At 27.7% G+C, this 25,185-nt stretch overlaps 1 protein-coding gene across 2 annotated transcripts in view; it reads left to right on the plus strand.

The window, feature by feature from the left end:
• The window catches only part of LOC136079899 (uncharacterized), a 139,859-nt gene that overhangs the window by 84,459 nt on the left and 30,215 nt on the right, over window positions 1–25,185 (plus strand). For both annotated transcript variants that reach the window (XM_065796577.1, XM_065796576.1), the window contains exons 6-8: window positions 1–1,776; window positions 4,686–4,741; window positions 13,997–14,044. The exon at window positions 1–1,776 is cut by the window's left edge and continues 913 nt beyond it. In XM_065796577.1, the coding sequence (XP_065652649.1) occupies window positions 1–1,776; window positions 4,686–4,741; window positions 13,997–14,044 (1,880 nt within the window). The remainder of the gene's footprint in view (window positions 1,777–4,685; window positions 4,742–13,996; window positions 14,045–25,185) is intronic.

The raw sequence follows: 25,185 nt of genomic DNA on the forward strand, positions 1-25,185 counted from the left end.
CACTGGAGGATATGGTTCAGGAAAATCTATAGTTGGAAAAGAGATTGTTAAAAATTGTATTACTTATAAGTCAAAAAATCCTTTTACTTTGTATTATATATGTTGTAACCATTTTTCCTTGTATGAGTGCCATATGAAGGAATTTGTTGAGAGTCTTGAGAAAACTTCAAATGTTACAATTGTTTGTGATAACTTGTTTGAACTATGGAAAAAAATGTGTCGAAACAATAATATTTTAAACACGTGCATTTCTCTGCCAAAATTACTAGCGTATTTAGCTAGAACCAACAGTAATAATGTTTTTTTTGTACTTGATGAACTTTCTGAAGAGTATATTAAAGAAGAAGATGCAGCTCAAATAAAACATTTATTTACATCTACATTAAAAGATTCTTTAGTTGTGTTTATTCCTGAGAGTATTTCAAAGAATCGAGAACTGGTAGCAAATAAACACAAGCTCATATTACAAAAAAACAATTTTCAAGAAGAAATAATTGGAATGAAAGTTCTATGTTTAAATAAATCAATGAGAGTTACTGAATGCAACAAATTATTATTAGATATTGCTCAAAAAGCTATTTCTGAAACAAAAACTGTTTTAAGCATTCCAAAGACAAACATTAAGTTATTGCAAGAAAATGAAAGAGTCAAGTTGCCTATAGGTGAAGACTTGCAGATTAACAAAAGGAAAAATAGCCCAATTTTTTTCTTGATAATTGGTTCTCAAAATGATTCTGCAAATGAAACAAAGAATTTTATGGGAAACTTTGAAAAAGATAATGTAAAAACGAACAACATGAGTTATTATGATTCAGATGACGCAATAAAGATGATAGATAATTATTATGCACCTATCAACATAAAGAGAGATAACAGTTTTTTATCAAGTATTACTTATGATAAAACTGGTGTTACTGACTCAAACTTAGATCAGTCTTTAAAGAGAATAGAAAACAAATCTATTGATACACTAATCAATGATTTTCATGATAATGATTTAGATTACATGGCAAAGGTAACATCAAAAAGAAATAATTATTTTGATCCTAATAGTTATATGGAAACTGAATATGTTTTCAAAGATGGTAATATAGGACACTCAATAAAAGGAGAAAAACCCAAGGTTGTGTATTTACCTTTTTATGATATAGCCGATAAGAAATCTTTAAAAATATTGTCCATTGTGTTAGAAAAACTCTGTTTTAATGTATTGAAAAAAACTGTGGTTATTTGCAACAATATGGAAGATGTTCAATCTGTTTCATATGCTATAGATATAATTAAAAACTTTAAAGCGGTTCCTTATTCACCACATTTACAGAAATACTCTCCGACATTAGAAACAAAAATGAAAATTAAAAGTAAGTTAATAAATGAAATGGACATTCTTGTAACTGATTGCAAAGGCATTTCAGGAACGGAGTCTGAATCTGTTATTGTATTTGTGAGCCCAGACGAGATTTACCTTCGGCATGCTCTTGTTGATGCTATTTCAAGGTCGACCTCCTATTTAACGGTAATTGTTAGAAGTTGTTGTGACAACAAAGATCCTTTCAATAATCATATAACTATTCGAAATGTTTTATTAAAATGGCCAGAAAATGTTATTGAAAAAATTACAGTTGCTACATCCAATAACGAAAACCAGAAATCAACACATGGTATTTTTCCCATAAATGAAGAATCCGAGGAGTTTATTGATCGTGGCTCTACTATTGACTTTGAAAAATATAGGGAAAATTTACAATTTCAAATTTTTCATGAAAATAACTTTATGTAAGTCTTTTTTTTATTTTTTAGTATTATATTATATGTATATATATTTATATCAGGATTAATAAAAATTTTGATTTTCTTTTTGAGAAAGTTGATTTTGTTGATTTAAATTGAGCTTTTTTGATTTAAATCGGATTTCTTTTTTAATTTATTTTACATCTTTCAAAAATAAACCTTTAATCACATATTGCTAGTTTTTAAAAATGTTATAAAATTATGACTAAATCAATTCGAAACATTGAAAAATCCGTTTTAATGTTGGTAACTTACAAATTTCCAAAGGTAAAATCAGTTAAATTTATCCACTCCAATGCTTTTTGATTAAACAGTTTGAATAGGAAAATCAATTTACCTGCTTTCTTTATTCAGATTCTATTTCTAGTATTTGAATGAACAAGACTAAATGATGAAAGTACTATTTAAACTCCTGCAGTTAAAGCAACAGCAGTAAATAACTGATCAACGAATTTCATTGCTTTCTGATTCACAAGATCATTATGAGAATTCCACTAATCACATGGTTTTATAATTTAGACAATATTATAGTGGAACATAGACTTTTCAAACGGTACTGCTTCTGCTTTAAAATTAAATAAAAGTGAAAGAAAATCTGCTTTCTTTGATGTTGCAAAGTCCATTTCAATCTTTATTTCTTTATCAGTTAAATCTTCACCTATGAACTTATGATTAACAATATTAGCCAAGAAATGAGCTGGAGTCATTGTCTGCCGTATTCTTTTTGATATCTTCCTCCAAGCATATTGACAAACCTTAGGACTTCTGAAAGTTTTTCATTTATACGAAATAACAATAATATAACCTTGAGTTTTTAATTGTTGTCTCATTTTTGACTCGCTTGCTGCGTTTATCAGTTACTACACAGCCAACTTTACAACTAAATTATATTTCGCATTTGTCTATAAAATTAACACCAACATCAACCAAATAGTCAGAAGTACGTGAATAGCCAGAGGTATAAGTTGTATCTACAAAATAGATATCTGAATTAGTTGTTGTTATTGTTGCGCACACAATTGGTTTAATATGGACATTGCTCCACCAATCAATACTCTCAGTTATGGACTATTCATGAAGCAAACCTTATCAGGCAGTTAAAATGCTCTTGTGAACAATATCAAGTAGTTTTCCACCAATATCTCTTCTATTAGTAGGGTTATATCCTGGGCGTAAAAAATTGATCAACTTGATACACTCTTGATGATCAACCATTCTAAAAGGCTAGTTAGTAACATAAATCAGTATTGCTTTCAGGTAATTGGGTGCTTCTTATTCAGATTTTGTGGTTTTAACAAGTAATGAATCTAATATTGTTGTCACTTTCTTGTCACTGCTTGGTCTTGCCACTGCGGTTTTACATAAATACAAATAATTTGCTTTATCTACAGTAGATTGACTAGATTCAGTTTTCTTAACAGAATATTGACTAGTTAGTGCTCCCTCAGTTGCCTGGTTGATATTTGTTATATTATCTTGACGAATACTGATATTTCCATCATCCTGAACATCTATCAAAATATTAAACTTCCCAACACTTCAGTGGTTTCTCATACGAGTTACAAAACCTTGTATTTGTAACCAAAGCTTTTGCATTTTACTTTATTACTTTTTTTTTTCAAAACTCATTGCACTTATAAACAGAGATTTAAAAGTTTAAAAGTGCAGTGAGTCACAGCACTTTTAAACAGAGATTTACAAACTCTGGTGCTACTGATTTATAAACTTCGGTTTGCTAGTTAATGTAAATGGCGTTTTAACAGTAATATTTTTAAAAACTTTGGATTAAGCTTCCATTAAGCATTCAGTCGTTGTATCAAGTATGACTTGTAGGTTATTTTTGGAACGTGTTTCTGTAACAAGAACATATTTATCAAATGGATTAACATATTTTATGTATGAATATATTTATTTTATCAAACAAAACTTTTTCGACTTGCATACACTACAATAAGATAAAAAAATCATTCTTGCTGATTCCTCATCTCAATCATTATTGCTGATTCCTCATCGCAATACAACTGCCAGTCACCTCAAATGAAGTCTATTGATTTTAATTTTTCTGATGATTCCATACTTTTACTGATTATAGTAGCTTGGTTTCTGTGCCATAACAAAAAATAAACTACTTCAGCAGCTGTGGTCAACTCATTTGCAGTTTACAACTTTACTAAGTCTTTAGCCTTCTACTATTTGGTTTTAATTAAAAACATTCATTGTCATTTTTTTTCCTCAAAACTTCCAGATAATAAAAAAGAGCATCATTGAAATATACTTATTTCAATTTTTTTATTTTGACTTGACTTCCAACAAGACTGCAAGCAACCACTGTTAGAGTTGGAAGTTACTTAAAGAGAAAAGATAAAGTTTATAGAGCAAAATAACGAATAACAAACGACTTAAAAGGTTGCAAGTTATATGAATAAAAAAAACAAGATAAAGGGAGCAAATTCCAAAGAACTAATGTTCAAAAAAACTTGGCGAATAAAAGTTTTCGGAGTTACAGTAATCTGATGAGACTTAATAATTATGGCACAAGAAACGCTAGCTCTTTAGAGCAGAGCCCATTAAGTATTTATTAAAAAGAAAAAAAGAAGCAACTTTACGATGGTGTGACAATGGTTGGAGGTTTGCTACAAGAAAAGAAAGATGCATTACAAGAGAATTTTTTTTAGCACTTTAATATAAAACTTATAATTGCACTTTAATATAAAAGTATATGAAATTAAGAATAGAAGAAAATCTACAGTTTGCATAATTCATATATTCTTATTAATGCTTAACATTAAGTAAATATTTTATAAATGTGTGTAATCTATATTTTCGTTCTATTTATTACTTATAAGTCATAGCGATCATTTATCAAAATTTATTTTTTAAATAAATTTGTTTAGATATGAGTGTATGGCTTCTAATCTGTCTAAACAATTAAGAAACGACATTGAAATAGGTAGGATTTATTCTTGAGTTATAATATAAAATAAAATAAAAATAAAATTTTTATCTTGATTTTAAAGAAGATAAATGAGAAAATTTGAAATGTATAAAAGAAAAAAAAAATTTTTTAATTTATAAATTCTCATTTATAAACTTTGTTACTTTTTTTCTTTTGATTTTAATAAAAAAAAATATTATTTTTATAATAAGAGTTATTATTTTATAAAATATTATTTTTAATTAAAGTTAAATGCTTTAGCATAAGAAAATATCCGTTAAATTCAAAAAATATTTGAAAAATTACTCAAGAAACGAAAACCGGCTAATCCTATTAAATACTTAGTCAGTCGTATTGGTAATACTTATTAAGTTCCTCACGAGTACTCGCATGGAACTTAGTAATAAAAGTCGGTTTTTATCGGAACTTAATAGGAGTACTAATTTTATTCGGCCATTAGCCGCTTAAGCAAGTTTTAATCAGAATTTAGTAGGAATAATAAGCTTTTCTTTCGGCACTTGGTTGGGTTAACTGGTAGTGGTGAGAACATAATAGGAATTTTTAGTATTACATTCAGAAACTGGGTTTTAGTTAATAGCAGAATTTTATACCTTTATTTGGTGTTTAGTTGAATTACTTGTGTTTTAAGATTACATAGTTTAATTAGTAAGACTATTTCTTCAAAAAGTATATGTAGTAGTATGTAAAATTTTAAAAATATTAATTTTTAAGTTTACTTAAGCACAGTAAACTTAAAAAAGAAACCCTTCATAACTTAACTGCCATAGATACATTATAGTGTAACTCATTTAAACTGTTGCCTAAGCAATATAGATGCTGGTTTATAAAACAATTATAAAAATAACAAATAAAGAAGCGTTTGCATATTACTATTACTAAAACATTTAAAAAAATAGTATTTCTATTATTATAGTATTACTAGAACATTTTAAAAAAATACAATACATAACGATGACCAGTTATTTAGAATTTCCGAAGGTGATAATTTTATTAAGTTTTGATTAAGTTTTAATTAATGTTTTTTTAACAATAATTTTTCAACTAATGTTTCTTAACAAATAATCGCTCTTAAGTGATGATGCATCCAACTCTTTTATAGTTGAATTAAATATTTTTTGTGTTGTCAGGGCTTGATTTACAGGGGGTTTGAAGTTTTTTTTTGTAATCACTTTCTCCCCCTGCTTGCAGCTTAGCGGTGAGAAGGGTTGTGTTAGTACGAAGTTATACCTTTTGTGCATTAATTTGTAACTGCTATTTCTTTAACATAATATTTTTCATTTTTAAATAATATTTTTCATATCTAAATAATATTTCTCATCCATAAATAATACTTCTCATATGTAAATAGTATCTCAGAAAGTTATATCATTTGTCCATTAATTTGTAATTGCTATTTCTTTAACATAATATTTTTCATATTTAATTAATATTTTTCATATCTAAACAATATTTCTCATACGCAAATAATATTTCTCATATGTAAATAGTATTTCAGAATGTTTTGTTTGGCGGTGTTTAAAATAGCATACGTTATAATTTATAGCTTATCTTAAAATTTAAAGCTTAAGTTGCAGTTACAATGTTATTTGCTAGTATCGTATTTAATACTCTTACCATATTACTTTTAGTAATAGTTTTTACTTAACATGATACGATGATAATATGTAAAAGTAAAAATGCATATATTACAAAATTTAAACGAATTTTAGATTAGTAATATTATTAGATATTATTTTATTACTAAAATATTTTAGATTAAAAATATTTTAGTAATAAAAAATTTAATTTACTCGCCATTCATGCTAACAATAGAATATGCTTTATTAATGCATTGAATTGTGGTCGAAAAAAATTATATAAGACATCATTAAAACAATACTGCAAAATTGTTTTGTCAATATAAAGGCTTGAGTTAATATAAAACAACTTTGCTACATTGTTTTATTGTCGTTTTATACAGTTTTTAACATTAAAAATATAAAACGTATTAAAAACATAAAACAAAGTAAATAACTAGAATTACTGTAAGTAATAAAACAGAACTAATGTAAACATCATTGTCATAAAACTTTAAACTTATTATTTTTGCAAAAATGTAATTTATCTATAGACCAAACGATTCAAAGACCAAGATCAAATAAAAAAGTAAACTCAAAAAAATTTCAAATTTTTAGGTACCACATTCTTTTTAATTTATTGCTTCTTGATCTAGCGTACTATTAATAATTTAAATATAATTAGTTTTTTATTTCAAAGGTTTTGAAGTTATTGTTTTTATAAACTATTTTTTCAAGTTATTTTGCAATAAAGCAAAAGTGTAGTGCAGGTCACATTATACCTTTGTGTGCACATACATGTTTCTAGCAAACTTTTTGTTGATTTGAGTACTTTTTATGACAAAGGTTTGAAATATGGCAGGTGTTACTCAATTTTCATTTTTTATGTTACTTATGACATAATTGGTCCCTATAGCAACAAAAAAATAATAAAATTTAAACATTTTTAATTTGACTTAAAAGAATCAGTCGTGTCAAAAAAATTTTCTAAATATATGTGAAAAATTTTTGCTCCGAGAGATATTAGAGTAAATAAATTTTTATTGAGCCGGAGGTAAACTGGTGAACGTTTGATTTTAAATAATTAATAAAATAATGTCTTGAAAGCTAATTTTACGTTTTTTGCAATCTGCTTTTATTTATAATTTGATAAATAATAACAATTACAAGTTTTATAATGTGTAAAACAAATTTTGACAAAAGTCATTTTTTTGAATCTCCAGATATCTTTCAGACATCATTAAGTCTTCTTCAGACATCATTAAATCTATTTTGATGAAACAGAATATTTCATAGCTTTACGGTTGTATAATTTAGAATGTTTTGATATAAGTTTATTTTTTCATAGTTCTACTTATAAGAACACAACATTTGGAAGGTTTTATTTTTGCTATCGGTTTTTTAAAACATTTCTATGCTGATTTACACATTAAATATTATTAACAAATGGTCGATTAAGAACAAAAAAGAAGAAAACTTATTTTTGATTTACTTAAAAGCATTGTTTGTCAGGAAGAAGTTTGTTAACAAAAAGTATTTTAGTTTTTCAAAACGTATATTTTTGTTTTTTCAGATATACAAAAAACGTAGTTTTTTGTATATCTGTATATACATCTCATTTCCTTTAAAATATCTTTTTTTTTAAACTTTAAAAAAAGTGCATTTTGAGTTTTTTAAGATTTGTCTAAAGTCTCTCCGAGCAATCACAAAAAAATTATTTTAGGTTGTAAAAATTAGTTTAAGCAACGCTTTGAAAAACAATGGTTAGTTTAAGTCACAAGTGCTTCTATCATGACCCAGAGTAAAAAGATTGTTACCAAAGGATAAGAAAAATACCACGCAAGTGAAAAAAGTTTTTAGCACTTAGAATGTCACAAAAAGTTCATTCAGTAAGTTTATTGCCAGCACTCTTGACACTGAAGACATCGATGAATCAGAATACTTAACCCAAATGTCAAAATATAAAGGAAAATTGTTCCGTTCAAAATCTTAAGTCTACAACAAAGAATTTTATAATTTGCCAATGTGAACGTGGTAAATTATGAAAAGTTAAGTTTACAGAGATTAGGAAAAAAATGTTAAAAGTGTTCAAAATTCTTTCTTAGTATGGAAAATTATATAAAAAAAAATGGTTTTGCTATAGATGTGAGTTAATTGGGAATAATGACCAGACTAAGTAAATTATAAACGTTACTTAAAGAAATCTCTATAAGAGAATGCTCCAGAAATAGTTTTTCAAGACTTCCGCTCCATAGGAAGTCCAAACAGCTTTGCTTGTTATTTGTCCTAGCAAACAACAAGCAAAGGCGGTTGATGCCTTTAAAAAAGTTGGTAATACTGATAATGCCTCAGAATCAGAAAACCTTTAAAAACAATGTTTTGAAGGTAATATGAGGAGTGGTTGGACACAAAATCTAACGTGCTTAAACTTTTTTTGCCTTATTGTTCCTGCTTTTAATTCCATATCAAAACTCTTTTGAAAAAAAGAAACAAAAGTAATGGGTGCATTTCATATATTTAGCATCAAGTTTAAAAAATTCAGATGGTTTTTAATTTTGTGTCTAAAGCCAAAAGAAGTAGCAGATAAATTTGTTTGTCATGGAAAGAGGGGAGCTTTACCATTCTTTTAATACTAAAAAGTTAAAAGGAGATTCTCTATATGGTCGACAATAAAGATCCAAAATCTAAAAACATTCCAAAATCAAGCGAAAGTTGCGAAAACAAAGATAGGTAATAAAGTAATTCAACTAACAGAAGAGTGCATCTTATTATCTAATGTATCTTATTATCTATTGTACACTAAGTTTTCTACTTAGTGCACAAAACTGACCAAAGGTTGATTTGGAAAAAAAGCATCAGAAGCTATAAGTTTTCAGTTGTACCAAAATCAATGTTTACTCAAGATGGTCCCCATTCCTCACCTCTGATAAAAAAATAAAGTTATGCATAAAGTTGAAGACTTGTAGAAAAGGTTGGAGCTTACAAAATAAGAGGAACAAATGCCTGGAAATACATTAACTATTATTATTGATGACATGACCTTAGTCAATAAATTTTATAAATATAATAGTATTTTAACTTGAAAGGTAACACTTATGTTATTTATTGTCTATGGTATAATTTTCATTTGAACATTCATTTGCATTGCTCTCTGTAATAACTGTTTTGTAGAATTGATAATTTATCTGACATCGGCCTAAAATATTTAAAGCGAATTGTAACATTGTAATCTGTACCTTAATTATGCGTTTGGATAAATTCGCAACAGTAATACTCATACTATTTTTGTTATGCAAGGCTCTGCTGCAATATTTATTACCATGATTAGAATTGTTTCAAAACTTCAACAAGATATAATTGGTTTTTGACAGAGACATTGAATAGTCACTAAATTCTTGAAAGAGAATAAAACCAACCTCTACCAATGAAATCAAATACCAGGTAACTGATGAAATAGTTTGTAATAAGTTGCTAAAGCAGTTATTTGAGCGCATTGAGACCAAGCATACTTTTGCCGAATACCTTGCTATATATAGGAAAAATAATACAGATAGTGCAATATTTTTTTTTTTTTTTTTTTTTTTGTAGTTATTTTAGGTGCTCCCAGAAGTCCTTACGGTCTTACCACAGAGCACCGCGGGAGAGCATTTAACAGGAAGTTCACGCCTCCTTCCGTACCACTGTCGCTTGTTGGGCTAGAGCTGGCGTTGAACCTAGGACCTCTGGGTTCTGAGCCAGAACTCTAACCACTGCGCCACGGTTGCTCAAAAGTAAATTCATTTCATTGTAACGTATTTGATTCACAAATGTTATAAAGCAAATGATTCTAAACAAGCACAAGTTAATTTAGGTATTTCTAATTAATGTTTTTTCTCATTATTAATGAAAATAAGAGTCTTTTAATATGAAAAAATGAGTCTTTGAAAATAAGAGCCTTTTAAACACATGAAAATCTTTTTCAGGTTTGAATGCGTTTAATGGCTGTGATCAAATTAGTCGCTTTTCTGGAATCATCAAAAAACCATGGTAAAAAGAATTTATCAAAGCTGACAATATAATCCTAGATGCTCTATCAAATCTTGTTAGGGTTAATAATAAAATTTTTAAATAAGAATAAAATAAAAAAATTTTAAATAAGAATAAAATAAATAAAATAAGAAAATTTTCCTGATCTATTTACAATAAAAAATATTAAATGTTTTTTTCTTATATTATGCGGTGTTAAAAGCTGGACAGAAGATGCTGATACTCTTTTACAACATTGTTGTTTTCTTTTCTCTAACTTCCAGGATGACACTGTACAACTTCCACCAACAATAAGTGTCCTTAAATATCATATATCCTATAGTCAATTTGTATGTTTAGAGCTTAAACGCTCTAACATGCTTTACAGAATTTACTATTGCATCTGGAATATGGTTCGAAATTGAAAAATGAATCTATTGACTCCAAATGACTGATAATCAGCCAGCACCAATAGCACTTATTGAATTAAACGTTTTATTTTTAAAGAAGCCAATTAATAAAAGATGAAATGTTTGAAAAATGGACTTTTCTGTACTGATATGTGCAAGTTTAATGGATGCACAAAGAAAAATGTAGACTACCATAGGAAAAAATGTATGGCTATAACAGCAGAGATTAAGAATATGTTATTTAAGTTTTTTTATTTTTTTTAATTTCAAATCACCTCCCCAAGGCCATGAAGGCCACTAGAGTTGAGCAAGCTTATTATGTAGTGGTTAAAACCATCTTTCAGTTCTATAACTTCAAAACACCAACTTTGACGAACATGGCCACTGCGCGGAGAAACAAATTGAGCATGGTACAACCAAAGAGGTGGTGGGGATCAAACCGGGAACTTCTTGTTTATGAGGCAAGCGCTCTACCACTACATCGCTACCGCTTAAATTGAATTATACAGTCTATTATTACATATTAACCTGTAAGCACTTTACTTTTCACATATAATTCCAAAGTTTAGAGGGTTATTAAATCTGAAAATAAATTTTTAGGATATTTTAGGCTTTTTATTATTATATTTTATTAATTCCATTTATTTTAAAAGGTTATTTAACCTAATACATTCAAATGAATACTTTCTAAGGCTCTTTTTCAGCCTTGATTAAACTTGTATATTGTTAATAACATTTTGGTTTACATAAATAATGTTTGTATGTTTTAGGCAGTACATATATCAAATTTTGATATATGTACTGCCTAATTTATTTTAATTTTACTTTTTTTCATGAAAAATGATTTATCTAGAGGTAATTTTTTTAATTGATTCCCGGTTTAGTAAAATGCATAACGCCCTTATGAAGTTGAAATTTTCCACATATCTTTTTTATACAATTTTGGAAGCATTTTTTATGCTCTTTCTACTGATAAAAAATATTTGAAAAATAAAGATTAAAACTTTTTTTACTATAGAGGCCTTTTACGCCATACTATATGATACAATACATAAAAAATCTAAGTAACAGCTGTCACATTTCAAATCCTTTTCAAACAAGGATCTAATATTAACAAAAAGTTTGCTTGTAACACGTATGTGTTACAAGCAAGCAAAGGGTTTTTTAAAACTTAGTGGCCTGTATTAGTTAAAGAAAAAAATATGGTTGAAAATGTTGAATAATATTTCCATATGTATAAGCATATGCATAATTTTTTTTTTTTAAAAAAAAAGAAGTTTTTTGAACAAAATTAAAATAATTTATTTTTTTGAATTTAAATTTTTTTAAACTTATTTTTTATTTCACTTACTTAATGTTTGCAATATAATGTTTCTACTTTATAAACTATTTTCAAGAAACAAAAAATTTTACTAAAATGTTTTATGGCTTAAATAATTCCAAATTTTTTTAAAGTTTTAAATTTTAAACTCAAAATCATTCAAATAAGAGAATATAGTCCTTTAAATTTATTTTAAAAGCAAATCTGTTTAAACAAGATTTTTTATAAGTTTAAAATTTAAAATTCAAGATTATTTAAAAAAGAGAATGTTAGCCTTATAAAATTCTCGTTTTTAAATTAAGTTCCTAAAAACAACTAGCATATCTAGATAAAACATTTTTTATTTATAAAAAATGTTTTATCTTGATATCGCTATAAATAAAAATGAGTACAAAAAAAAGGTATTGCTTTTTTCATATTCTATTCAAAAATTCTTGTTAAAATAGTTTTTAGTTTGAAGAATATTATGTGACAACAGCATATAAGATAACAACATATAATAACTTTTACTTGTAAATGTCTTCGAGCATATAAAGTATATATAATAGTTGAGTAACTTTACTGGAGTCGCTTAACCGGTTGTTTTGCTTTGGTTTGTAGGTAAATAATATATTTTATCCACAAAGTAAATCACATATAAAAATCAAATCTAAAATAGAAAAAAGAATATTATTTGTTTTTTCGCGGACTTTTAAATTAATTAAAATTCCAATCAGCGATACTTTGAATAAAATGAGAGCAAATAATAATAATTTATTTAAAAGTTAAATTTACCATGGTATACTTTATGGATGACCTCTAATAAAAACCTATGACAAATACATTCTATATTTTAAGAATGGCCAAAAATATGATAAGTTTGAAAAGAAAAGAGAAGAACCTGCAAATACATTTTTTTTTATAAAAACACATCTCAAAGGTGCAAAAAGCAATTGCGTATCGTGTTCTCCATCCGCTTAATTCATTCCTGTAAATGTGTTTTACGCCTATTTCAAGTCCTGTAGATGTGTATGTATTTTTATTATTTTTTTGAATTTTATTAAAAGACATTAAAGAACCTAAAAATCAATTTCTTCCTATGGTCTTGTGCCACTCTAAAAGTGCTGATTTTCTGTTGTGTCCTAAGTTTCAAAAAATAGTGTTGAATAAGGTTATTGAACAACAACATTTAAGTAATATTCTAAAGTTTTTAAAAAAGCTTAAATTCAGTTTTAGTTATGAACAAAATAAAAAAAGTATACTAAAACATCTCTTTTAACTGTATTGACTTGAACTACATGTATCTTTTCACAGTCATCTTTTTTTGTACTTTTTGTCTTTGTTTTTTTCATTTTCAATGCTTATTCAGCAATACTTTTCGATTTCAATACAACTATTTTGTCGAAAGCTTTTGGGCTGCTGACTTCTGGAGTTGATGCACATAGCTCTGTCAATGAAATGAGAAATTTTAATTGCTTTCTGTTTCAGCGGCTTGGTTCTTTGATCTTTTAGCTGACAACTTGTTTTTTAAAACAATTGTGTCTGACACTGTCAAAATAATTATCTCAAAATGTGTTCACACATCCTCAATTTATTTGTTCCATTTTTTGGATTTAGTTTTTTGGGTCAAAAAGTGTTTTGAGATCTTTTCGTCTGAAGCAAGATTTTAATGTTCAGCCTTATTTATATTTTTTATGTTCCTGTAAAAGTCTCTTATAGAATTTTGTAAACAAGTTTGTTTTAAGAAAGTTTTAAAATGTGCAATCAAAAAAAAAAGTTATTTAATAATGTATACAAATCCCAACTTTCATGTAAAAGCTTTTTTTAAATGAAACTAAAATTTTGAAAATGTATTTAAGTGTTTGATTATTAATTTTAGTATTGATCAAAGAATAATGATTATAGATTAATTTTATTTTATCATTAATGCTAAAGTTTTTCGTTTGTTAAAAAGAAAGAACTTTAACAAATCATTTAGAAACATCGAATTCATCAGAAACGGAACACCAATTTTCTGCCAAGAAAGGTATTTATTTTGCTTAGTTTGATCAATTTTACTAAATATTTGCTATATTCCAAATAGGTTAGTTCCAATTGGGTTTCAATGTCTTTCGTTTACTTGTTGCATACAAGTACAACTACTTCTGTAATTATTGGATGTTAGTTTAACTTAAATTTTAGTGTTTTTATAAGAATATACTTTCAATTTTATTTTATGTTCTTTTAGATAATGAATTTTTTTTCCAAATTACTTTTTGTAAAAATATTTAAAAATTTCCATTTATTTATTTTTTTACTTTTTCATAAAATATGCATACTATTTTGATAGTTTTCCTTAATTACCTATTTTATTATTTTTATAACCCAATCTCCATGATCTTCCTCTCATTGTGCAGCTGCAATTTCCAATTGTGACCATTGCTTCTATATCTATTACTAAAATAACTCCCCATAAAACTAACGTCTGTTTACTATTGCAAAAAACAAATGTAAAATGATTTTGTCTAACTGCAAAGCCCGCTGTCCTTAGGTCTAAGATCTCATATTTTATCTTCAAAATTAGGCTCCTGAGGCGTCTGGAGAATCTTTAATAGTCCCTATAATAAGAGCAAACGTGCTATTCCCCCACTCTTGCATGGTTCAGACACCTAAAGACAAAGCTGAAATATTTGTTAGCAACTTTTCATCAATCTCATTTCTTGACTCCACTAATCACACCCTACCTGATACAGCTGAGAAACATGTTGATCTACTGCTTGACATTCATATCATTTAGCTTCTCTATTTAAAGCGATATCCTGCTTAGACTTTTAATCAGCTTGTGGTCTGGACAACATATCAATTATAGTCTTGCTAAAGTGTACTCCCGAAGCTGTCGTCTATACTTTCAAAACTATTTAACGTGTACTTATCAGAGTCTTATTTTCCAGTTTGCTGGTAAGCGGTACCTGTTATTCCTATTTTCAGAAAAACTGTATAGCAATCTGACTCGTCTATCTACTGTCTTATTCGTCTTCTTACTACCGTAAAAAAGGCTTATAAGTCTTTAATTGACAAACACTTAATCTCTTACCTTGAATCTAATAGTTTACCATCTGATCATTAATATGTATTTCAATCTTCTCGTTCTACTCCTGATTCGTTAACGGTAACAACAAATAGTTTTTATTATGCATTCTATAAAAGTTGAGATGTTAAGGCTATAGCTCTCAACATTTCTAAAGCCTTTGAAAAAATTTTGCATGTTGGTCATTTCCATAAGCTCTCATCTTATGTTGTATCAGGCAATATCCCCAAGATTATTGAAACCTTCCTTACCAACTGTAGTATAAAAGTTGTCCTTGATAGAGAGCACTCTTCTTCATATCTTTTAACTTCAGAAGTTCCTCAAGGTTTAATACTCAGCCCTATACTTTTTTAATTTACATTAATAATGTTCCAGAAAACTTCATGTCTGAGATGGTATTGTTTGCTGATGATACTAACATTTATACTTGTCTTCATAAAACGCGAACTCTCTCTGATTGCTTGGAGGGGGAATTTAAGCTTGTATAGGATTTCATTTCAGTTACAAAAATTGGGCTCTCAGTGTCTGATGAAACTTAACTCGATAAAATTCAGTTTTTTTTAGCTATTTCAGAAGTTTAACATAGAGTTTTTTCAGAAGTTTAAAATGGGGCTCTCAGTGGCTAGTGAAATTTAACTAGATAAAACTCAGCTTTTTTTAACTAATTATTATCACAACGATCTAGATCTTTCTATATTTATGAACAGTTTTGTACTCAATGAGTATCAAACTTATATTATACAAATTGTCTTCTAGGATTAACTTTTACTTCCAATCTTACTTGGAAACTACATATCAAATCTTGAATATAGTAATCAAATATGGAATACTCCTGCCATATCTGAAGCGGATCTTCAAATGAAACACTTTCTCTTTTATACAAGGTGCAAAAACGCATTTTAAACATAGTTGGACCTGCTCTTGCAGCCAAACTTTAACCATTGTCACATCGTTTTAATGTTACTTTCCTTTCTCTTTCCTATTAATGAATCTTTGTTTTTTAAAAGGACATCTGAGCATTTCCACCGCTTTAAAAGACACTAATTCAAATACTATTACAGGAGCTGCTCTAATGAGCTAACACCTCTTGTGTCATTTATTAAAGTTCATAACCCTAACCCTGAAAGTCTTATTCTGTTACTGTGACTGTTCCTAAGTGCTTTAAAAATTCTTACTTGTCTAGTTTTTTCGCTCGAACATCAGTTCTTTAAAACTTGCTTCCTTCATCTTGTTTTTAAATGTTTGGAAAAACGTAGAAAAAGAGAAAAAGCAAAGTATATAACCAAATGTTATAACATGGCTTCAAACTAAAAATGTAAGATAGGGTTTGTTCATGTAATGCTATTCAATTACTTAATGTAAAAAAGTAGTGGGAGTTATTACGATAAAATAAAACTTGTTTAAAGTTTCATGTTACCTTTTCACCAAAAATTAAAATAAAGAAATATAGGAAATTTGGAAAGTAAAGTTAAAAAATATATTCCGTTATTATTTTCAAGAAATTCGTTACAATTACCTTTATTCAATATAATGTTATTTTATCTAAAAATTTCTATGCAAATATTTATAATACAATTGAGATATAATATCTTTTATTTATATACTCTAAGCACTTTAAGTAGTTTTATTTTCAATATACGACCCTCTGTGTTTAGGAAGGAATTACCCAGTTTGATTTCAACCTTACCCTTCATAAAATTGCACTTACCTTGTTACTCCACACAACAGCCTTATATATTTATATATATATATATACATTATATATATATATATATATATATATATATATATATATATATATATATATATATATATATATATATATATATTAGGCCGGATCATAAAAATTAATTTTTTTTAGAATTTGTGAAAAGTGGCGTGATATAGTGTTGTTTAATATTTACAAAAAAAATATTTCTGAAGAATTGATTATACTTAGCATTTTTAAGTTTTAAGGTTTTATATGCTAAGTATATTTACTTTAGTACATGCATTAACTGAAACATGCATTTAACCCTAATACTAGATATAATCCTAAGGTTATGAAATTGAACCAAACCTATACCTACCTAACTAAATTAACCCTAATGATATGATTAACTCCAACGCTATTATAACTTTATATTATTATATTATTGTTATTATATTATTCTATTTTTATATGATTGTTTATTAATTTCTGCTTTTATCAACTGATTGCAGAATTTATCCGTCTCATCTTATATTTTTAGAAATTAACTGAAATTCTGATATGTTATAAAATTGTAAAACTATAATGATTTCAAGATCTAAAGCTTCAAAGAATCGTCATATACTTTTTGGAGAAGGTCATGAATTACCCGATTTTTGCTTGCCAACCCACAAGCAAGTAGGCAAAGCATACTTGTCTGAGAAGAAATTATGAAACTGAACCACCACGGTCTGTTTGTAAGAGACTAGCAGAGAAACTTTCTCAGATATGGATTAAAGCATCAGTTCCTAATATAAGTCATCGAGGCATAGAATTACAGCTGGAGAAGTACATAGGCAATGTTCAGAAAGTGATTCGATCAAAGTCTGCAACAGTCAAACAAGATGAAATAGAAAAAGATCTTGACACATTGTTTGACATTTGTTTGTGTAAATGCAAAGAACTTTCGTCTTGATGTTGTCCAATGGTTCTGAAGGTGCCAGCAATTGAGCATGACTTCCTAACTGATCAACGCACTATACGTGTTGGCAGAATAGCTGGAATCAACAAGAAGGAATCCGCACGTGCTGAGAGGCGTTTAAAACGAAAATCTGTTTCATTATCAAAGGAAGAGACTGCAGTTAAGTGTGCCAGAGTTGTTGAAGCATCTGATAATGAATCAGATAATGAAACAGACAACAATTCTGACACCGAAACTTATTCCCAATCCGTATCAGATGTCGATACCGAAGTCACATCTACTCGTCTAAAAAACCGTTGTTTAAAAAATATTGCTCTACAAGCAGATGGTTTTGGCATATCAGATAGAGCAGTTGCCGCGATTGTATCAGCAACTCTGGTTGATTTTGGTATAGAACATATGGGGCCAGTGGATCGAAATAAAATTCGCAGAGAACGGAAACTACTGAGAACATCCTGTAAAAATGCTGATTGTAGAATTACTGGATTGTATTTTGATGGAAGGAAAGATCAGACTTTAAAACTTGAGGGGGATAGGCAGATTGTGATTTCTGAGGAACATATTTCCATTTTATCAGAGCCAAATTCAAAGCATGTTGATCATTGTACGCCAACAAGTGGATCAGCCAAATCCATTGCAGATTCAATAATTGATACTGTTGACTGCACGAACCTTGTTTGTATTGGTTCTGATTCAACTAACGTTAATACTGGTTTAAACAATGGAGTTATACGCAGAGTGGAAATTGAACTTGGTCGACCACTGCACTGGTTCATTTGTCTTTTACATCTGAACGAGCTTCCTTTGCGACATCTTTTTCACTCCTTAGATGGTGCAACAACTGGATCCCATTCATTTAATGGACCAATTGGCAAGTCTATTTCAATGTCTGTTTAGAAACTCATAGTCAGCTTTGCCATATTTGTTGGTGAACCTATTATATGCAATAAGCAGTTGTTAAACAGTGATCAACTGTACTTTTTCGAAATTGTTAATGCGGTGAAGACAGGTGTTGTACCAGATAGAGTTAATTCTAGAACACCTAGGCGACTAAACCATGCAAGGTGATTGACACTAGCAAACCGCGTTCTACGCCTCTATATATCTACTGAAGATCCATCAAATGAACTAATACTTTTGGCTAAATTTATTGTGAATTCATATGCGGTTGTTTGGTTTGACATTAAGAAACATTCAAACTGCTGGAATGCTGCTCCACACTATTATAAAATGATAGAAACATCACGATTTCTTCCTGTGCGTTATCGAATAATTGTTCAGCAAATTTTGAAGCGCAATAGCTACCCGGCTCATATCGAGAGCATTATTCTGGCTATGCTCAAAGACAACCTTCCAGTGATCCGTAAGCTTGCGTTGAAGAGAATTCTTCGTGCTCGTGAAGATGACATACCAAATCGAAAATTTCAACTCCCTGAGATACGATTTCAAGCAACTAGTTATGAAGAACTGATTGACTGGCAAACACAGCCCCGCTTGGAACCTGTTCTGACAAAACATATTCCAACTGTACAAATATTGGCATGGCTTTCGTCAGTTGAAGACATAGTTATTGACATTGAGCCATTTCCATGTCACAATCAAAGTGTTGAACGTGTTATTAAAATTGTGACTCAATCAGCATCCAAAGTTTATGGTCATGAAAATCGTGATGGCTATATTCGCGTTCAACTGGAGCGCCGCAAGTTGATGCCTCACTTTGACACAAAATCTTAATTTAAGAACATTTAAGTATAGTTTCTAATCAACGTTTGCTAATGATATATTGTTTTGACTGTTCAAATAATTTGAATTTTATTATAAATTCAATCAATAAATTATGTAACAAATGAGCGTTTTTAAGTTAATTTATTTGAAAACTTCAAAGGTAAAAATACAAAGTATAGCAAAGTAGTAGCGAAAAACGGTTTGCAGCATTGCATTCAGCGTATTTGAGAGCCAATTACTAAAAATTCCCAAAGAAATTTTCCAAATTTTTTTAAGTTATGATCCGGCCTAATATATATATATATATATATATATATATATATATATATATATATATATATATATATATATATATATATATATATATATATATATATATATATATATATATATATATATATATATATATATATATATATATATATATATATATATATATATATATATATATATATGTATATATATATATATATATATACATATATATAAACATATATATAATATACATATATATATGTATATGTATATATATATATATATATATATATATATATATATATATATATATATATATATATATATATATATATATATATATATATATGTATATATATATATATATATACATATATATAAACATATATATAATATACATATACATATGTATATGTATATATATATATATATATATATATATATATATATATATATATATATATATATATATATATATTGTAGGAATTGTGGTAATATCTCCAGGCAAAGTGCTCAATACAGCGTGTTATATAATTAGTAGAGCAAATAATATTTTTGTAATTAAAATATATAATAATAATAGTTTAGTTTACACTATATATATACGTCCCAAGTAGTTCCGCGCTCAGCTTTTTTCTCTACTCTGCGGGCTAAATCGTCAAGGTTTGTGTATCGCAGTTAAATGAGTTGTTTAGTTTAGAGTTATGAGAGGGTTGTAGCTACAAATAAGTAGCCTTCTTCTCTGTAGTAGCCTTCTTGGCCTTTGGGAGTTGAACTGAAATAAAAAATATGTATGTATATATATATATATATATATATATATATATATATATATATATATATATATATATATATATATATATACGTATATACTTATATATAGTTAAACAACTTTAAAGTGTATTCTACACAATAGAGTGCTCAATGTTCTTAAAGGAACAGAGCAATTATATATTAGTAGAAAATCACTTAACAAAAATTTTATTATTTTACACTGTGTTTTATCAACAAAGATTCATCAGAAAATTTTTTTCTGATGAATCTTTGTTGATGAAGCACAGTGTATATGAAAAAAATTTTTGTTAAGTGATTTTCTACTAATATATATATATATATTTTTTCAATAGATTGTCAAGTTTATATAAATACTTTTAAATGTATTAAAGACCAGAAAAAATTAAAAAAAATTTTTTTTGCGTTTTTCTTTTATAATTTGATAGACTGCCTGCCCCAACCAAACCCTCAGTTGGTGTAGCGGCATTTCCTTGTACCAGCAGACTATAAGATAGTCAATGTAGCAGCGCTCCCTTGTAGCAGCAGACTATAAGATAGTCGATGTAGGAACCCTCTCTTGTAATAGTTGGCTGTAATAAAGTTGACATGGCAGCACTCTTTTGTAGCAATATAGCAGCACTTTTTTGAACCAGTGGTTTATAAGATAATGGATGCAGTAGCACTCCATTGTTGCAGTAGGTAATAAAATTGTCTATGTAGCAACAGTCCAGGTATGTTTTACAGTAAAAAAATAAAAACATTCGAAATGTTTTTATTTTAAAAAAATAATAAAAACATTTTCCGGGTTTTTAAAAGCATTCTAGTATTTTAGTTTGCACTTTTTTGCTTTTTAATAAACGCTAAATTTCCCAGTAAACCAGCGCAACTCAGTACTAGCTGGGATTAATTTGGATTTTTAACGGGAAATTCCATATTGAACCCAGATATTTTTTCCGCTTAGCGCGCGTTATAATTATTTAAAGTTTGTTTGTCCATTTTTATTTAACATTAGAAAGTCAAGGAACTATTTATATTAAATTTGCTGAAAAGGCAATAATTGTGTTAGGAAAATACATATAATTGGTATAAATCAGTTTAAAAAATAGAATTGAATTTTATAATATTTTGAGGCAACAAAAAATTTTTTAATGATTTGATTCAAAACAGTTTGATAATACCTTAATTCTGTCTCAGTAGTACTCTCTTTACCTAATCGTTATCGCATAACAAATCTCTGCTTAAACTTGTTTCGTTTTCCTTTTTTGGTGCTTTCATCCATTTTCACACTAAATTCGTAATGTAAGAATAAAGATTTGAATAATATAATAACCATATGGATAACGTTATAGTATTCAAACTAGCAAAGAAATGTGGAATAAAAGTATTAATTGATAACATTAATTAGGACATATTATATATTTATTAATATTAGTATATAAATTGTAAACGTGTTAGATAGACAATACGGTATTGAAGTGAAGCCCAAGAAAGACAGATTTTTTTTTATTTACATTTTTACAACTACATATCAGAGACAATTTTTTTACATCGTAATATAAGCAAAATATACTTCCGTTACAAAAGATTATATTTAACCAAATACTGTTAAAATACATTTAACAGAAAAAATAATACTCAGTTAAAAAAAAAGAAACAATTTAAAAAATAAATTTAGGAAGCATTAGTTGAATATATTATGAAAGAGTTGTTAAGATTATATTGTTATAGGGAACTAGTAGAAGACTAAATAAGTCTTATCATCGAGAACCTTGATGTATTACGCAAGATAAACATTGTGATTCTTATCCACATATATTTTAAATATTACTGTAATAAAATTTTGTTTTCTTTTTCACGTTGTATTATAATTTGTATGTGTGTTTTATTTTTTGTTTTTTTTTAATGTTTTGTAGATAAATATATAAATCCGACTTTTCTCACGTTATAGATTGTTTTAGCTCAAATTTTGATTTATCATGTGAACTAAAACAATTCTATGCAATTATCTATATTAAGAAAAAGATTATTAACTTTTGACTTTTAAGAAAATATATTATCAGGAAAAATAATTACGGTGTATTTCCGAATTAATTTGTGTTATAAATAGGGGCTGCGATAAGAGATAGAGAATTGAAAGTTTTTTGTTTTTTTTTGGGGCACGATAAAGTTACCAGTTGCTCTTAAACCTATTAATAGTTAAATGAAAAAATTTTTCTGTAAATTGTGAAGGTACTAATCCGATTTTATATTTTATCATAAATAGTATATTAGCATAGATATTGATTTGATAAATGTTTAGCGCTTTCATTTCTTTTAATAGAGATTTAGCATTTGTATGTTTGTTTTGATGATATATAATTCTAGAAAAAAATTTCTGCCGTCGATAAAGAGACATTTATTTTGTCATGTGTTTGGTTCCCCAAGCAATGTTAGCGTGTGTAAGATGACTATGTATTAACGAAAAGTAAAGAATTTTTTAGTTTTTTTGTGATAAAAATAGTCTAGCTTTGACTAGTAAACCAAGATTTTTGGATACTTGAGTGTTGATGGCCTTTATTTGGCCTGTCTATGAAACATTTTCGTCTATAACCACTCCAAGAAATTTAATTGTTTGGGTTCTTTTAATATTGTTGAAATCGATACATAGATAGGGAAAAATTGATGGAAGTGCCATTTTTTGTTGTTTTGAATGAAATAATATATATCTAGTTTATTGTAAGTTTGTTGATAGCTTATTAGCACTAAACCATATTTTAAGTTGTTGAAGGTCAAGGTTGACTTTGTCAAAAAGGTCATTGATTGAATGACCTTTTTGACAAAGTCAAGATAAATAAAACAGGTTTGTATCATCTGCGAACATTTTGCAATCAAGATTTGTAGAGGCTTCAGAAAGGTCATTAATGTATAAAAGGATCAACAAGGGGGCAAGAATTGATCCCAGTGGAAAATCATATTTTATTTTTAATACCTTTGAATTAGAAATATCGTCGGTTATGATACATTGTTGTCTATTATTTAAATAACTGGTGAACCATTAAAAAATCTCTCATTCGCTACTGGTATATTCCGTAACATTTTAAAAACTGCATCTGTTAAACCAATCCATAAGTCAGGACTCAAAACTTGACTGCAATAACTATAGACCAATATCATTATTATCAAATATTAGTAGAATTCTTGAAAAATTAATGTAATTTCGTATCTACCACTTTCTTGATAATTCTAAGTGTCTCGACTTCCACCAGTTTGGATTTCGTTTAAAACACTCTACTTCCCATGCAATTATTAGCATTACTGAAATGATTCGTGGTTTGATTGATAGTTGATTCGTGGTTTGATTGATAGTTTGATTGATAGTGGTTCTTTTGCTTGTGGCATCTTTATTGATTTCCAAAAAGCATTTGATACAGTTGAATATAAGATTTTAATTGAAAAATTGTATCACCATTGTATACGGGGTATGGCAAATGATTGGTCATCATCATATATTAACAATCGTACTCAGTTTGTCTCGAGTAATGGGTTTCAACCCACAATCTACCTCACTCTATAAATAATTCGATTGTTCATCATTTTGCTGACGACACTAATCTTCTATGCGTAAATAAATCACTCGCGCAGCTCTGTAAAAAAGTTAACTTCAAAGTTAGATCTCCATTATTTTTTGTCATTGGTTAAATAGTAACCGTCTTTCCCTAACTGTCAATAAAACTGAATTTATTATTTTTTAACTTCCAAATAAAAAGATTTATAGTAATAATGTGAAAATTAGAATTAATGTTAAAAGACTTTTCCCATCTTAATATATAAAATACCTCGGGCTATTTCTTAAGAAAAACCTATCATGGTACCATCAACTGATTCAATTAAATAAAAAATGCTCACGTGCCAATAGTATGCTGTCATTAATACAACACTATGTTTTCCAAAATGTTTTAATATCAATTTACTATTCCTTGTTCTCCTTACATCAAAGTTATTGTTGCGCTGTTTGGGATCAAAAAGGGAGTTTTCTATTACATCGTATAAACAGTTTAAAACGCACTTCCTCAAGAATTATGACATTTTTTCCTTTACGATCTAATATCGAAAATACATTTTCTGAATTAAAAATACTAAAAATTCAAGATCTTGTAAAGCTTTATAATTGTCTCTTTGTGTTTGATTTTCTTCAAAATAAACTACAAAATTCGTTCAATAATTTTTTTACTAAAACATGTGACACACACAAATATTACACGCGAAAAACTGAAAATTTTAACTTTCACACTTCCTTTTTCAACACAATCAAATATGGTAAGCTCTCCATAAAACATCAATGTATTTCTCACTGGAACCAAGTAATAACATTTATAAAAATAAAGATTTAAACTAAATACCCTTTATAATCAACATTTTTCTTCTCAATCGAAACCAAATTAAGAAGTTTTTACTTGAGTATATATTTCATGAATATTAATTTTACCTTTTGTTTTTATTGCTTTTTTATATTACTGTATTTATAAAACTATTATTAGTTTTATTTTATACTGCCTTTTTTAACTCTACTAATATTACTATTATCATTAATTTGCCTTTGTTTTATAAATCTTTTTAATATTATTTATAATGATAGTTATAGTGATTCAATTGTAGTAATAGTTTTATGGTTAAAGTTCTAATTTTCGCAATTGTTATGTTTATTTTAATAATTTC

Source organism: Hydra vulgaris, chromosome 04, assembly GCF_038396675.1.
Source record: "Hydra vulgaris chromosome 04, alternate assembly HydraT2T_AEP".
Lineage (NCBI taxonomy): Eukaryota > Metazoa > Cnidaria > Hydrozoa > Anthoathecata > Hydridae > Hydra > Hydra vulgaris.